At 42.9% G+C, this 15980-nt stretch overlaps 1 protein-coding gene across 3 annotated transcripts in view; it reads left to right on the plus strand.

Moving 5' to 3' along the window:
• brf1a (BRF1 RNA polymerase III transcription initiation factor subunit a) overlaps positions 1 to 15980 on the plus strand; it is a 119956-nt gene that overhangs the window by 38212 nt on the left and 65764 nt on the right. For all 3 annotated transcript variants that reach the window (XM_040136505.1, XM_040136506.1, XM_040136504.1), the window contains exons 7-12: positions 295 to 444; positions 2713 to 2806; positions 2948 to 3074; positions 4396 to 4435; positions 5051 to 5143; positions 10417 to 10740. In XM_040136505.1, the coding sequence (XP_039992439.1) occupies positions 295 to 444; positions 2713 to 2806; positions 2948 to 3074; positions 4396 to 4435; positions 5051 to 5143; positions 10417 to 10740 (828 nt within the window). The remainder of the gene's footprint in view (positions 1 to 294; positions 445 to 2712; positions 2807 to 2947; positions 3075 to 4395; positions 4436 to 5050; positions 5144 to 10416; positions 10741 to 15980) is intronic.

Consider the following 15980-nt stretch of genomic DNA (forward strand, 5'->3'; position numbering starts at 1 on the left):
TTTAACGATTTATTTATTTAGTTAAGTTGCAGTGTCCTCTTTTTATTGGGTTTGCATCTGGATGCAGATCTGTACCAAAAACAAATCACTTTCCTCCAAATGTCATTTAAATGAGTTAGTTTTTAATATCCTGCTGACTAACTAAGAGACAATTAGACAATTCTGACAACATAAGCTCTTTAGAGGAAATGAAGCAGGGACTCGATCCGAACATGAATATTATGAACATGCCCTTAAAATGCAACACAACCGACACTGAGGGAATGTTCTTTCTCTTTTTCCTGTCTCTGTCAGACCCGTGCCTGTATATTCCCCGTTTCGCCCAGCTGCTGGAGTTTGGTGAGAAGAACCACGACGTCTCCATGACGGCGATGAGACTGGTGCAGAGGATGAAGAGGGACTGGATGCACACGGGACGAAGGCCGTCGGGACTCTGCGGAGCAGGTACCCGTATTATTTTAACGTCGGGTGAGTGGCAGGCTGGCTGCAGCCTGGAGGCTCTGAGCAGCAGGTCCGTCATCAGAGGTTTCCTGGTTCCAGTCCTCTGAGGAGGAAAAGTGATTAACGCTTTCTGCTCTGGTAGCTTCCAACAACAAGGCCCCTTTAATAAAGATACTTCAACCTCAGCCTCTGCAGAGCAGCTGCTCAGTGATCAGCAGCGTTTGTTACTCAGCCTGACACCGTTTCTTCTAAACAGCAACCAATACTTCTCCAACAGGGATGAATATAATTATAAGTTTCATAATTTCATAATGCTGGCGAGGGGTACTGCCATGCTGGACCTGTTTTTACCTGGCTCTTTTTCACCCTATTTGAGTGTTGATGTAGGGATTTAGTTTTAGGCAGTGCGATATAAAAGTGCCTACAGTCTTCGTGTGAAAATGCACCTGTTGTAAGATCTTTTGCCTTTCTCGCCTGTTTGATATCGTTCCGTGTCATTCGGTATCTCACAGTGGCTGAAGTTATGAGCATCGCGCCACTGTACGTAAACATTAAAAGAGGTGTGTGTGAACTTTTCAAGGGCACTGGGCATCGGGAAAATCCCGTCCTGGAAAAATCCTAAATGTCCCGAAATGGTCCCAAAATGCAGCTTTTTAGTTCATAAATTCGGTTTTAGATGAAAGTGTTCCTCTGGTGAGAAATTTAACTAATCATGCAGACCCACTTTTGATGGGTCCCCTTTAATTTTCAGTTTCTAAAAGGATTATATAAGCCTTTTTTCTGCTCCATTTGCATTTAAAAAAAAAAAAAAAAAAAGGTCCAAATTTATTTTGCAAGTGCCCCATCTTCAGCTGGATGACTCGGATGAGCTTTCCTACCCGGTGACAGCAAAAATCTAAATGCATCTATAGTTGAACCTGACTTCTGACCTCTTCCTGTAGGAGGCAGTTAAAAGGAGGATCTCCTTATACAGCTCAATAATGTAACGCATGCACATTAACGTGCGTACGGTTTATAACACTATGAACAGGAAGGGTTTGTCCACCAACAGGTGGAGTGGCCGGTGAGTCCTGACATCCACTCGCGACTCTGCCAGTTTTTTTTTTTTTTTTTTGCAGCCAGCTAAGTTTTCCAAATCTAGTTGAGCCTAAACGTACCACGGTTCGGCTGGTGTTGATTTCCCCACCCTGCCCGTCGTCCTCTTTGATTTTTAGATGCCGTTTATGAGGAACAGCTGAGCTGAAGGCTCTGCTCTCCGCCGGTGTCAACCTGAATACACGCGGCCCTGACGCATTACCAGCTAAGACGTCCTGAAATCGAACCGCCGGTTTCCTCTGCTCCCAGCATGTTTACACTCACATTTTCAATTTTCTGCTTTCTCTCTTCCTCTGCTGCATTGACTGAATAATTAATTGCTTATCATAAATCATTGAGAAGGATACACTCAGATGGAAGAAGGAAAAGTTTGTTCCCAAAACTGATGCATATATCACTGCTGATGAACCGGAAACATACATCTGCAAAAAGTTTTTTTTTTTAGGGAAGAAGAAGAGATTTACATCATTAATTACTTTCAGTGAGTCCAAGGTCAAAGAGGTCGTGAAAATAAAGCAGCAAATGACAAAGTTAACTCTGCATTAAGAAAGGAAAACCAGCAACTTTACAGTTAAGTGGTTTCAAGGTAATGGTGCTGAAATGTTTGAGAAAGTCCTCAGCGGAGCTAAAAGCCAGCACTTCAGTCCTAAAGGCTGTTACAAGTGTGCATGTAGAAGTAGAAGCATGCATCTATCTTTTAACAAGCTCTTGAGTGAGGCAACTCTAATGACAGTTATATAACTGTTCCCCTTCAAGGCTCGCGCTGCAATTCATTGCATAACATTAGTGTTGTTGTTACTCCTTTTTAAAACTGTTTTTGTGCAGGCACGGACTGTTGGCTCTGCAGGCTGAGGTGCCCGAGTCCTGTAGGCTCTGTTCTCCAGTCTTCAACTCATTCATATCATTTTGTGCATATATATATATGTGTGTGTATGTGTCCATGTTTTTTTCCAAAACGTAGAAAGAAAGCTCAATATAAGACACATACAGAATATCAAATTCTCTATATTCTGTATTTTTTTGTGGTGTAGACTATACACTGTTGTGGTTTAAGGGATGACACAGGTGGAGTAACAAGGTGTAGAGATGGAGCAGGCGTGGTGGGGTTGTAAGTCACTTGGCTGTTGGTACCTTTGGGGTTAAGTCTCATCACATTGTGCTTTTTCCTGTGTCCAGCTCTTCTGGTCGCCGCTCGTATGCACGAGTTTCGCCGCACCATCAAAGAAATTGTCAGCGTGGTGAAAGTGTGTGAAAGCACGCTAAGAAAAAGGTGGGTGGCGAAGGTTAAAAGCGAGTCAGTTCTGACTGTGAGAGAAGTGACCATAGAAGTATGAAGTATGAGTTTCATCTTCATTTGTTTGCGCTTTTTATCTGATGCTCTTGCCTGAACATTCCCTGTCTCCTGCGTCAGACTGATAGAGTTTGAGGACACGCCCACCAGTCAGCTGACCATCGAGGAGTTCATGAAGATAGACCTGGACCAGGAGTGTGACCCGCCTTGCTTTACAGCCGGACTGAGGAAGAAGAAAGCCCACGAGGTATGGACACGTGTCCCTGTTATGTGGAGAGACGCACGGGGAGTTGTGTCAGGGGCCAAGTACTTAAGATGGGTGGGTCCAGAAGCCTTTAAAACCATCTGCGGAACAACAGATGTACACGTGAAATCATAAAAATGCAGCATTGCTTGCACGCAATTCCACCACTGCTTAATGCTCAACATTTGTGATAAACGTTAGTAATGCCCTCCTTCTGCAAAGGGATTAGTAAAATTTTACCTTTTATTTTCTCGATGATTATTTGCAGCCCTCAGGCTTGCTCCAATAATTAATGAAGGATAATTAACCTTTGAAATTAAACAGTCCGAGATCGCTGTTCAGTATATTTACACCCTTAACAGAGACGTAGCAGGTGGGCTTCGTTCCATATCTTTAGAGAGTCGTGATTTGAAAGGTTAAGCACCGTTGTTTGAATACTAACCAGCAGCTGGTTTAGCTGGTTGTTTTTAACATGCTCCGGCATTTTGGGTCACATAAAACATTCTCAGCAAATTTATTTAAGACCAGAACATGTTTCATGTTTTTTTAAATTATTAGTTATTTATTTTTTTTAAAGTAACAAATTGCTAGCCAGAAGGTCATTTTAAAAACATGTAAAGCATGCAGATATTAAATTTAAACCATGGACACAGTGGCCGTGTTTTGTGTCCATGTTGCTTTTGGCACTTGGGATTTATGCTTCCAGTATCATATAATACAAGAAATGCATCAAGACGTGGATCTGAGATGCCGGAGTCGAGAATTCGCAACCTTACAGAGAATTAGGCAACTTAACTGGTGTTTCTTCCAAAGCTTTCAGTCACATCTGGTGGGCTTCCTCGTCGGATGGAGTTTGGGTGCTATAGGTGAAAGTATGACTTCCACTGGTGAAGGGCCCCCGAGGTGGTTGAAAGCTTCAGAAGCAAGTTGACTGTTGCGTTGAGGTTTTCGTCGTCAGGCTAGGAGACGCAAAATGTCTCACAAGTCAAACTTTTGCTTCCCTTTTAGAAAATTTTTCTGCTCGGTACTCAGCCGGCATTTTCTCAGGTCACAATGGGAAAAGGCGGAATTAGGGCTACGGGGTTTATACAGGATACGGAGGCAGGAGAATAAACAGTTTTTATTCACGCCGGCAGCATCAAATCAAACGCACGCTTGGTGTCTTGTACTCGTTGGAAGAAAAAGTACCTCTGAAAGCAAAGGCAACTGCTGTCCCCCGCCCACAATCCTCGCTAATCATTTCACCTTGTAGTCTTTCTTGAATTTGCAAAAGGCTCTCATTCTCCTAATCCAGTTTTCCCCCCCTTTGTCTTCCTCCCGCTAGCTGGAGATGGAGCTGAAGAAAAAGATGGATGACGTTGAAGGTATGTGTGAATGCTACATCCTTGTCTGTTTGCCATCACATCGAAGGCATCTCGGCTCTTGGGCTGCTCGGTTTTTTCTTTTAGTTTGCGAAATGGCCTCCGTTGGCTTTTCAGCGTAGTTAGACTCAAATTCGTAGCGCAGACAGAGACAATGTTTGGTCACACTTTCAGAGTTTACTTGGAAGTGGCTGCCATTGGCCCGACCTTGACTAAATGCAGATCAGCGTTGGATGTGGTTAAAGCAGGGAAAAAAAATTAAATGCTGCAGTACATAGAGAGGAAACAGCTCTCTGTTCTTTTAAAATGATTTATTTTCTGCACAACATGTAATTAACCGTACATTATGCTACTATACTAACATATTATAGTGTAATTATGGAACTAAGGGAAAAAGTAACTTAGAGGGTGAGCGAAGATTCAGAAGAACAGACTGTGACAACCAGGAACATAAAAAGCAGCAGAAGTGTAATTTCTCCTCCCTGCATGAATCACACACATTCATTTCAGGGACAAGTAAAAGGTTACTGCGTCTGATTTTCTACTTCTATAATAATGTTGATCCCAGGAATCATCCTCGGTTTAACTCTGGTGTTTTTCATTTTTATCTTCCAACAGATGAAATTCACGGCTACGAGGATGAAATAGACGCAGAGCTCCAGAGCAGCAGACCCAAACTGAGGGGAGTGTACGCGGCTTACGTTAAAGAAGGTACAGGGCAGAGCGGCGGGTGGCTGAGCAATGTCAGAGGCCGCCCTGTTAACTGAAGGTCGCATGTTTGACCCCCTACTCAGATCTTAATAGTAAGGAATATTTAGCATTCAGGGTGGCCAGTTTTCGTAGGGACTCTCTCTTCAGAAGAAAGTAGTTCTAGTGAAGTTCGTCCAGAGTAACAATGACACTGTTTGTGGAGCGAGATGAATTTTCTTTTTCTTTTTTTTTTTCCATTGTAATGCTGAAGTTTCAGAGACAGATATCTCAGATTGAATCTAAATGGCCAGATACCACTAGGGAGAAGTACAAAGGCCTATAACCAAACACACTGCCAGTGGCACTTTTTTTATTTTTGAATTTATGGTTCATTTAACATTGAAATATCTGTCTGTGTGTAAAAATAGGTTTCTTTGCCCTGAGGCAACTAGATTATCTGTGGTAACTTATAGGCTGAGTACAGTGAATGAAGTGGGGTTTTTTTCATTATTAGGGCCACTATCTGTCGCATTATTTATTTATTTTTATTTACTTCAATTATTAGATAAGTTTCGTGCTTGCTGTAATGCCACTACTGCAAATATATTGCATTTATGCGGCAGAACTGAGAATTCCCTTGAATAATCCGGTCGACACACCAGATTCTCCAGAGGAAATGATATTCGGACGTTTGCTGAAAATAAAAAATGCAGCAGCTTTGATGCTGCTGGACTCATCCTGAGCACGGCCGCTTTGTTCCCAGTCATTTCGCTGTATAAACTCGGAGTCTGTGCGCAACAGATTGCCTGTTTGCTGTGCAGAAAAGCATTTAGGTTTATCAGGCTACTGTAGATACAGAAGATTTAAATAATTAATGATGTCGCTGCCGCTGTGCCACGTGCGTGAATTTGCACACGGCCGCTCTCTCAGTTTGGAGACAGAGTTTCGGATCCTGCCGCTGTGTGACGGACGCGGATATTTAAAATAGGCAAAGAGTAGGAGCCTTTTACTCTACGTCAGTTTGGTCAGGGTGAGACAGTATGTGAAAGCTGATTTTTTTTTTTTTTTTTTTCAAGCCTAGAGTCCGAGGGTTTTACAAAGCTGTGATACTGAGGGAGACGGAGCTGAGCTCTGACAGGGTGCCATTTGGATGTCGGGAGGGGAGGCTCTGCTCGGGGCAGGGCTCCGGCCCAATTCAACCCCCGGCCAAATGTCAACAAGCAGTAGCTGTTAACGTGCATGCAAACTGAAGCCAACACGCCAAGGTGTTGTTTTGGAAGAAATAAAGCCCATTAACAGCCATAGCTAAATGCTAACATAAGCATGTCATGAAGCTAAATAGCGGCGAAAGCTTCAGCTGAGCCTGACAAACTACAGGTCAAGCCGGGCGGACGCTCAGCTATTTAACTTATCTTGTACGTCGCGTGAACTCGGGCTACACATTTTTCTGCATGGCCATAGTCTACGATTTCTTGGCTCACGCTGGTGTCGGTCCATCGACCGGCCAAGACGCGGAGCTCACACTGAACGTGGAAGCGTGGAGCGTCTGGTCGGATCTGTCCCGCTACAGCTCCGATAAAGCTTGTTCGGATAAGATGCCCGTGTCCTGAATATTGACAAAAAAGAGAGAAAGGCAGCGTTACTTTGTGCAATTGTACTGTGAGCAGAAAAGTAAGATGAAAAAAAAATATGGAGCCGCAGATGGAAGATGCAGAGACAGTTGAGTATTATATCACACCGTTCTCAGGATTAGAGTTTTAGCCACAAGATGTAAACTACTACTCAGATAATATTACCACAAGCTCTCTAGAGTTTAAAACAAATATTTTGACAGCAGGCATGTGGAAAATCGCACCGTGGAACTGCTCAAACAGCAGACAGCTGACCCAGATTTCTGACATGCCCGACGTCCATGCCGTCGTCCGGGAGCCAGATTCTTGATCCCCGTCGAACTGCACGTCAAACAGAAAACGCCACGATTTGGCAGAAATTCGGCCCGGTTCTACAGTTAGTCGGGGCAACTGATTCCGGGCTAAAACCGAATCAAATCAGTCTGGTTTCTCCCCAGCCATGCCAGATGAGAGCCAGTCTGTCATGTAAAAGCTGAGCTGAAGTCTCTCTCTGAAATGTAAAAATGGCCGTGTTGCGGGATGAAAAGCTTTTCATTATCTGTTTAGTTTTGTTGTTCATTGAGAATTACAGCTTCGTTTGGCTGCCCCCGTGGCCATGGACTCGCAGTCTTTTTTTTTTTTCTGAAAACTATAGTTTTGTAACGTGCGATGTGAACATGTGACATTGGCAGCTACAAACGTCCCAAATACAAACGCTGCAACCTCAATGTGTGACGAGGCTTTTATCTGTCAATGAGACAGGATGAGAAGTCTGAGCTTCTGTTTGTGTTGCCTTTCCTCATCTGAGACCCTCTTCAACACGCAAACACCTACAGCCCCACACACACACACACACACACACACAAACACACTCTGATGCCCACCCATGGAAAATAACACACATCAGACCACACTCCCTGTCGCTCTTTGTCTTTATCTGTTTCTACCTTTGGCTCTTTATCTATCTCTGTCTGTGTCTCTTGCTCTTTCTCTCTCACACACACACTACACAGACTTGTCCTATCCCCCTGTTTTTGCACAGTGGGGGGGGGGGTTGCAGGCTATCACTGATTTTAGGCATGTGCTTCATCCAGCTGCTGTGACGCTTTCAGGTCCGGCAGCATTTCCTTTTCTTCTCAGAGTGGATAACGAAGTTGCTCCTCTGACTTGTGGGCTGAAATCCATGTGAGGACATTTTTAATTATGGCTGATTAAAGGACACATTTTAATTAGCTACCAGGACTGTGAGAGGACATCCAAAATTATGATCCCAATTACTTATAACCATTTCTATTCTCAGGGATTTGGGAAACAAAATAATTTTACCACACTTGTGGAATTTTACATGAACTACTTTTAGCTACACCGGTTATTCTTGTCTGTTTTTTCTTTGATTGTATTATTCTAATTAGAAAACTGTAACTATGATGTACACTTATGCAAAGCTAATTGCAGCACCTGACCATGGTGTAACTCTGCTGCCTTATTAATCCACGGGGGGATACTGAGGAGTCACGAACCGCATAATGAGATACAACACAGCGAAGGTGAGACAAAATGCATTAATGCTAGTTTATAATTTATGCATTCTAGTTTGTACCAGGACATTTTTCATTAAGCACATTTCGTGTTGAGGCCCATGTTGACTCAGTGGGAGTTAAACCGGTGACGTTCTTGTTACTGGACATTTTTCACTATATTCTGCTTAATTATATACTAAACAATGAGCTGATTAATTGAAGAAATAAAAATACTGATTGTTTTCGATTAGTAAAGGGGAAAATCCTTGAAAACCTAAAAGTGTAAAGCGTAAAGCTGTCACTCTTATTGCGGATCTGGCTAAGCCGCGTATAGAACTGACAGCTGCTTTGAGTGTGTAGCGTGTTTATGGTGCAAAAGTGAGGAAACCACTGTTAAAGAAGTCAGTTTGCTAAAAATATGCTTGATTTTTTGAGTGTGGTTCGGTTGTACACTGTTGGTCAATAATGCAGTTCAAAAAAATAATTGGAGGTACTAGTGACAGCTGAAAAAAATAAATAAGAGATGTTGACAAGAAACAACCAAAAAATTTTAATTTTTGGAAAAACATTTTGTTTTCTCTTTGTAAAGTTTAAAGGAATAGTTCGACATTTTGGGAAATAAGCTTTTTTGCTTTCTTGCCATGTGTTAGATAAGAAGATCGTTACCAATCTGTATGCTAAGTATGAAGCTACCGACAGGAGGCGTTTAGCCTAGCTTAGCATAAAGACTGGAAACGGCTAGCCTGGTTCTGCCCGAGGCAAAGAAATCCGTCTACCAACACACTGAGGACCCTATCTTATTTGTTTAACCCATACAAAACCACAGCATAAAAATGCTGCTTTGTTTATACCATATTTATACCGTGACACTCTAGATATTCATTTAATACCTTTTGATTCGATTTCACAAATCATTGAGCTTCATAACTGGTTAGAATTTAGAATTAGACTCGTGATTCACTGGAGATGTTTTTGGGAGGAAAGACCCGGGAGGAGAGTTCAGTCGGTGCTTCGGTTTAAAGATCAACCGCTGTTCGGTGTTTTTGAGTCATCTAAAAGATGTGTCGTCGGTCTGGGGTGCCGGGATGCTCTACAGAATAACCTAGAAGCTCGTCTCTTCCCACAGCTGGGAAACTTTTGAATCACGTCTGTTTCCTGAGACATGGGTTGTGTTCTCAACATAATCCGTAAGGTCTTGTTTCATAAGTATTTAATTTGCCTCTGTTACTTCCTAAGGTTTTATTACATATTTATTGCCCATTTTTACAGGTCCTGCTTTTAGGTGCATCACTTATCGACGGCTTTTTATTTATTAATTGACTGACTGTATTAATATATCTTTTTCTCCTTTAGTGGCTGGGTGGGCTCCTGAGCTCTGCTCCTGTCATCTCGGAATATGTATCTAATCTCTCGGATAATTGAACGGTTTTTGCATCATAAACTTCTGGTTCTTTTAGCCATAAACAGTTGCTCCATTCATTTCTCCACAAAATTTACTATCTGTCTTCAAACTCGTTGCATTTCCTGTTGGTACAAAACTGTTAAGTATATCAGTTTCCTGTATACTGAATGCAAAAACAGGATATGTAGACAGTACGTACTTTGTACAGTTCATATGTCAGGAGCTATTGTTTGTAGATTCCGAAGAACAAATTTATGTGACGGTTTAAGAATGTGGAAAATACTCGGACTATAATCTTTCAAACTTTACAGTTTTGATACATGCTTTTCAGGCATATCTATCCCCGAGCCTGTGGGGGTTGTGTTTAAATCGTTCACCGCCAATTCCGGGACCCCTAGGATTTTGGGGGGCCCGGACAATGTCCTGAGCTAAGTGAGAACTTTTGACATTACACGGTTTTGGTTCAGAAGATGTAACCTGTTGGTTTTATTTAGTATTTTAGTGGGAGAGGTCGTTTGTGGGCTACTTGGCTGTCCATGTTTGTAGGTGAGCTGGCTTCAGGCTCCTGTGTTTTTTGCAAGTGTCTGTCTTGATGATGTGACAAGGACAAATTCGACTAGTAGGAGGGTTGCTAATGTGTGGCTGATCCTGACCTCCGGTGACCCCGCCTATGTGATCGCAAGCAAAACTAGAATTTTCCAGACGGGATAAATTAAAACACCGCATTGATTCAACATCAAACTCTTTCTATCCCTCTCCCAGACTGTGAAAATGACAACGACGGCACCCTCACCACATCGTCTAAAATGGAAGACGATGAGGAACCAGAAGAGGTGGACGAGCTTCAGGCCGTGGCCAAGCACTTTGGCAAAGACCTCGGCGAGCTCACGCTGGAGGCTCTGATAAAGCTGGAGCAGAAGAGATCAGGGGAGGAGGAGGAGGAGGAGGAGGAGGAGAACCAGGAGGGGGATGTTCCACAGAGAAAAGGCCCATCGCTGGAGTCCATCCTGGGTACTATGCCCTCAGCAGCCACTTTGGGTCTCTCCGAGTCCATCAACAACTGCATTGGAGACGAGAAGGAGAACGGTGAGTGCAGCCTGGTTTTTAAAGTTGTTTTCCCCAGTTTTATCATGCCGGATGCTTGATTGTTTTTTTCAAGCAGAACAATCCTATTTGGTATGACATTACCAGAAATTAGATTAACTAGAATGGAGGTTTTCTTGTTTTTTTTTTTCATTGATTCCTGATATCTGGGCCATAATAGTCTAATTTGTTGGTGGAAAATAGCTCTCAATTTCCTCTCTCGGATGTCATCTGTTCGTGCTATGTAATACTTGTCTTTTGCATTTTGATGTATCATTAGCATGAGAGCAGAGTGGATGTATTTAATAAATCTCGACTTTACAAACAGTTGTTAGAGCCAAGCAATTTGAAAAATGTGGTGCTTTTAAGAAAAACGTGTCGGGCATTATCTTGTGTGATCTAGCACACATCTCTGTAAAAGCAGCATTTTCCTCGAGGGTGACCTGCTTATGGGTTCTGCTGTGATACCGTTCATCCCTGACTGGGTCTGGTACCTACACTATCACCTTAATAACCCATAATCAAGTTAAAGAATGCTCTCTCAGGCTTAATTGTCATAATTAACCTCGCTCCAGAATGAAATTGGCAGAGATGAGTGTGAAATTTCTCCTCCCTTATTATGTTTCACCCTTCTTGTACTCTACAGACATGAAGGGAATGTGTGGGAGACGTTCAGGAGACGTGTTCGCCAAATTTCTTAAGCCTCGAGGCCTGTTGACATTTGGATTTGTGCGAAAAAGCTGCAAGTTGTTTGCTGTTGTTTTGTGTATTGGCGGCACATTAATGTCAAGCACGTCTCTCTGGAAACTTGAATCATACTATGACCCAAATTAACGCACCAAGACAAACAAAAATGACTGGGAACAGTCTTGTTTTTTTAGGAGAACATAACCTAAACAAACTAAGGGAAACAGCACAAGGGTATGTGGGTATGAAGTGAAAGTGTGGACTCGAGTCATAAATCTGGTGACTTTAGCCTCAACCAAAATAAAAAATGGTTTGCAGTTTGACTTTGACTTTAACACTAATGACACGTTACTTCACTTAGACTGGAAGTTTGCAGCAAATCAGTTCATTCTCCCGCATTTGGCAGCGCAGATCAGCAGACAGACAAAAAAAAAAACCCGACTTGTTTAGGGCTCGCAACAAACACTTCGTTAAAACAACAGTTTGTCTCATCTCTGGTAAAGACAAGTGTGTTGGCACCTGAAAAGAAATGCAGTTTATCATGACTGTAAGATCAACAGCCTGGACTGATGCTTGTATTCAGCTTTTTCTTTATGTGCGTTTATGTGTTCTTATGATCACCACGGGCAAAAAAAATGCACGTGTTACTAAAATTAAAAAAAACAAAACGAAAAAAATAAAAACCCCACATGAAATGACAGATCACAAAATTACTTTTTAATAGAAGAGCTACCTAGGGCCATCCGGGTAGCCATAACTGCCGTCTCTGCGATTCAAGCCAGGGTCCTTTTGTTTCATGTTACACCTCTTTCTCTCTCCTTCCATGTTTCCTGTCTATCTTTAAACTGTCAGCGATCAGATAAGGGCAAAAATGTCAAAGGGAAAAAAAAAAAAAAAAAAGACAGCTCATTCTATATCTTCCTTAGTGTCTAACAAATCTCACTGAAGGACCAAAATCATTTTATCTTTCTCTGGAACAGGTCCCAAATATATACTTTCATTTTTTTAAAAAGAGGCTCAGTGGTTTCATAAACCAGCTGGACACTGTAGTTTTTAGCAAACGTTGCTCAAACAGGAGGAAACAGTGCGTTTGTTGGGTTTTCGGCAGCGGATTAATCCATATTTGGAGCTCAAGTGAGTATCTGGGGCAGCAGGACGGTGTTTGTGGGATTGAGTCAAAAATAAACTGCTGTGTGTGTGTGTGTGTGTGTGTGTGTGTGTGTGTGTGTGTGTGTGTGTGTTCGTGATAATGAAGGAACATGTCACCCGGTGCAACAGTGTGGCTCATTTTTGTGTTTTTAATAGATTTGGATAACAAAATAGGAACAAAACACACACGGCGCTCGTAAGTCGGATCGTTTTCGACGTTGCCGCTGGAGTTAAGATAGAAAAAAAGAAAAAAAAAAAGACAAACGTAGGAGTGATAACACCCTCTGTCTATGTGACTTATTAACAGTCGCAAAAATAAAACAACTACAGGGGTCCATCATGCGTCGCATATAATTACCTAATTACAGGAGTAGGATGTTCTGCGTAACCGCCCCCCCCTTATCTGGGTGTGCAGAGGCGTTGATGGATGCCAGGTAATGGTGCCATGCAGCTACATCTGTCCTGATGAGGAAGCCTGTGTTTTTATGGCTCCGAGTGGGAGGATGGGGAGTCGTGAGAGGCCAGTGGTGGGAGGTGAAGTGTGTTGTGATAGATGCTGTGAGGGAAGGGGGCGGTGAAGTGGCCCAGTGTTTGGAGAACATCCTTTTCCTTATGGGTCGCAGGTTTGATACCAGCTGAAGGCCCCGTTTGCGTCCACAAAAATTGACCCGGGCCCCTTCAGAGCGCTTCCTTACAAACGCTTTTAAATTTTTACACACATTTCCCCAAAACAATGCCGGGGAAGATGATGCTGATGTTGATGACAGAAGCTACTACATCAGTTGTGTAGTGTCTTGTTTCTGATTTCAACGTCGTCGCTCATCTTACGTCAAATGCTCCTTAACAGAGAGCATCGGTAGTCAAGATGAAATATTACAGATTTAAAAAAATGAACAAAGTGAAGCATGTTGTTTTCCGGCTCCTCCTGCAGATTAAGTAGATGCTTAAGACACTTTCAGCCTCCTACGGGCGGGTAGGAGGCACTTCTTAATCTATGATCATTTCTCGGAGCGTCTTATCCTCCAGAGATTTTGGGAAACACCTCTTAAGCCCAAGAAGGTTTATAAGATGGATTTTCTCCTGAGACGTGTCCACTAAATTGCTGAGGGGTAAATGATACGTTCCTTCATTTAGATCACTTAGTTACTAACCATGTTACATCGCTTTTCATTAAGGTCCTTAAGTTAGATACATAAATGCAAACCTGAAACTTTACCGGTCTACATGAAGGTCTCCGTAAGAACTTGTCTCCCTGAAACCATCCATAGCTCAGGGCAAAACCACCCATTAACCCCCTGAAAATGTCCCCCCAGCAATGCCACTGACCTCATATCATCATGAAAATACATGACAGGGATGAGGTTAAGAGCGACAAGAGCCGCAATTACCAAACTGCAATGATTCACAGCTCTCTGAATCATGGGCTTTTATGTTAATTGTAAATGTGGCTCCTTTTTTTCCAAACTGGTTTTTGTTGCAGAGTGACGTTACTTTGAGTCACCCTCCTCGAGTCGATGTATCGTGAGGCTCATCGTACGCAGCCATGAATGACAAAATTGGCATTAAAAGTGAAAAATTGCTGTGATTGAAGGGCTTCATTGTTGGCCAGTGGCACTGGAGGCTGATCTCACCAGGGAGCTGCATGATTAGAGGGGAGCCGTTCATTCCCCCGAGCGTGTGTGTGTGTGTCTGTCTTCTCTTTATTCTGCCTCTACTTTGTGGCTTGGTTTGTGTAACGGTGCCGTGTTCAGTTCAGTTCAGTTCACTTTTATTTATATGTGCATTTTTTTTTTTTTTTTTTTTCAAGGCGCTTTACAGAGTAAGGTCGAGACCTTACAATATTATAGAGAGAAACCCAGCAGTTCCCAACATGAGCAAGCACTTGGCGACAATGGGGAGGAAGGCGTCCCTTTTAAGAGAAAGAAACCTCAGGCAGAACCGAGGTCGGGGTCAGGCCGCCTGCCTCGACCGGTTGGGTTGAGAGGAGAGAAATGCTGGACGGGGGGTGGGAGAGGACAGAGTGGTGAAGCACAGACTACGGGGGACGGAGAGGACAAGCTTAAGGACCTGTAGCAGTGTGATCTAATGCATGGACAGACAGAGACAGACAGAGAGAAGGAGAGAGAGAGAGAGAGAAGTGCTCAGTGCGTCGGGGGGGTTCCCCCGGCAGTCTAGGCCTTCAGCAGCATAGCTAAGGGATGGTTCAGGGCTCACCTGAGCCGGCTCTAACTAAAAGCTTTATCGAAGAGGAATGTTTTCGGCCTAATGTTAAACGCGGAGTGTCTGCCCCTGAACTCAGACCTGGGAGCTGGTTCCACAGGAGAGGAGCCCGATAGCCCAAGGCTCTGCCTCCCGTTCTGCTCTTGGAGACTCTAGGAACCACAAGCAGAGCCTGCGTTTTTAGCGCAAAGTGTTCTACTCGGATAACAGGGAACTTTGAGCTCTTTAAGGTACGGTGGAGCCTGACCAATAAGGCCTTTTTAAGTAAGGAGGAGGATTTTAAACTCTGTTCTGGATTTTCCAGTGAGCCAATGCAGAGAAGCTAACACTGCAGAAATAAGATCCCTTCTCCTAGTTCCTGTCAGTACTCGTGCTGCAGCATTTTGGGATCAACTGGAGGCTTTCCAGAGTTATTCCGACCTCCTGATAATAATGAATTACAGTAATCCAGTCTAGAGGTAACAAATTCATGGACTCGTTTTTCTGCATCCTTTCGAGAGAGGATGTTTCTAAGTTTCACCATATTGCTCAGGTGGAAGAAGGCTGTCCCAGAGACTTGTTTTATGTGTGAGGCAAAGGACATGTCCCGGTCCAAAGTGACTCCAAGATTCCTTACAGTGGAACTGGAAGCCGGGGTAATGCCATCCAAAAATAACTATGTGACCAGATTAATGTTTTTCTAAGGTGTTTAGGGCCAAGTACGATAACTTCAGCTTTGTCTGAACTCAGAAGCCAAACAATACAGGTCATCCAGGCCTTTATGTTTTCAGGACATGCCTCAGGCTCGACTACCTGATGGTTAAAAGATTCACTGACTGACTATTCTGTACTTGAGTAAGAGTCGCAATACCACTATTTTTTATTGTAAACAAAATACTCCTTAAAGTATCAAAAACAAAAGAGCGTGATACGGAACAATTGACCCTATCAGGGAAACACTATAATACACTATAAGATAGATTCTACTTACACACCAATGCTTCCTAACTGTTGTATCTGGTGTTGAAACGTTATTTTCAATGAGACTGGTGCAACAGTGGACTGTGCATGCAGGGAGCAATTTAATGGGGTTTTTCGTAGAGTTGTTATGTATGATTTTATTTATTATTATTATTATTGTTATTGTTATTATTATTGTTATTATTGTTATTATTGTTGTTGTTGTTGACAGCCGCAGTAGCTAGGAA

This window comes from Xiphias gladius, chromosome 10, assembly GCF_016859285.1.
Source record: "Xiphias gladius isolate SHS-SW01 ecotype Sanya breed wild chromosome 10, ASM1685928v1, whole genome shotgun sequence".
NCBI classification, from domain to species: Eukaryota; Metazoa; Chordata; class Actinopteri; order Istiophoriformes; family Xiphiidae; genus Xiphias; species Xiphias gladius.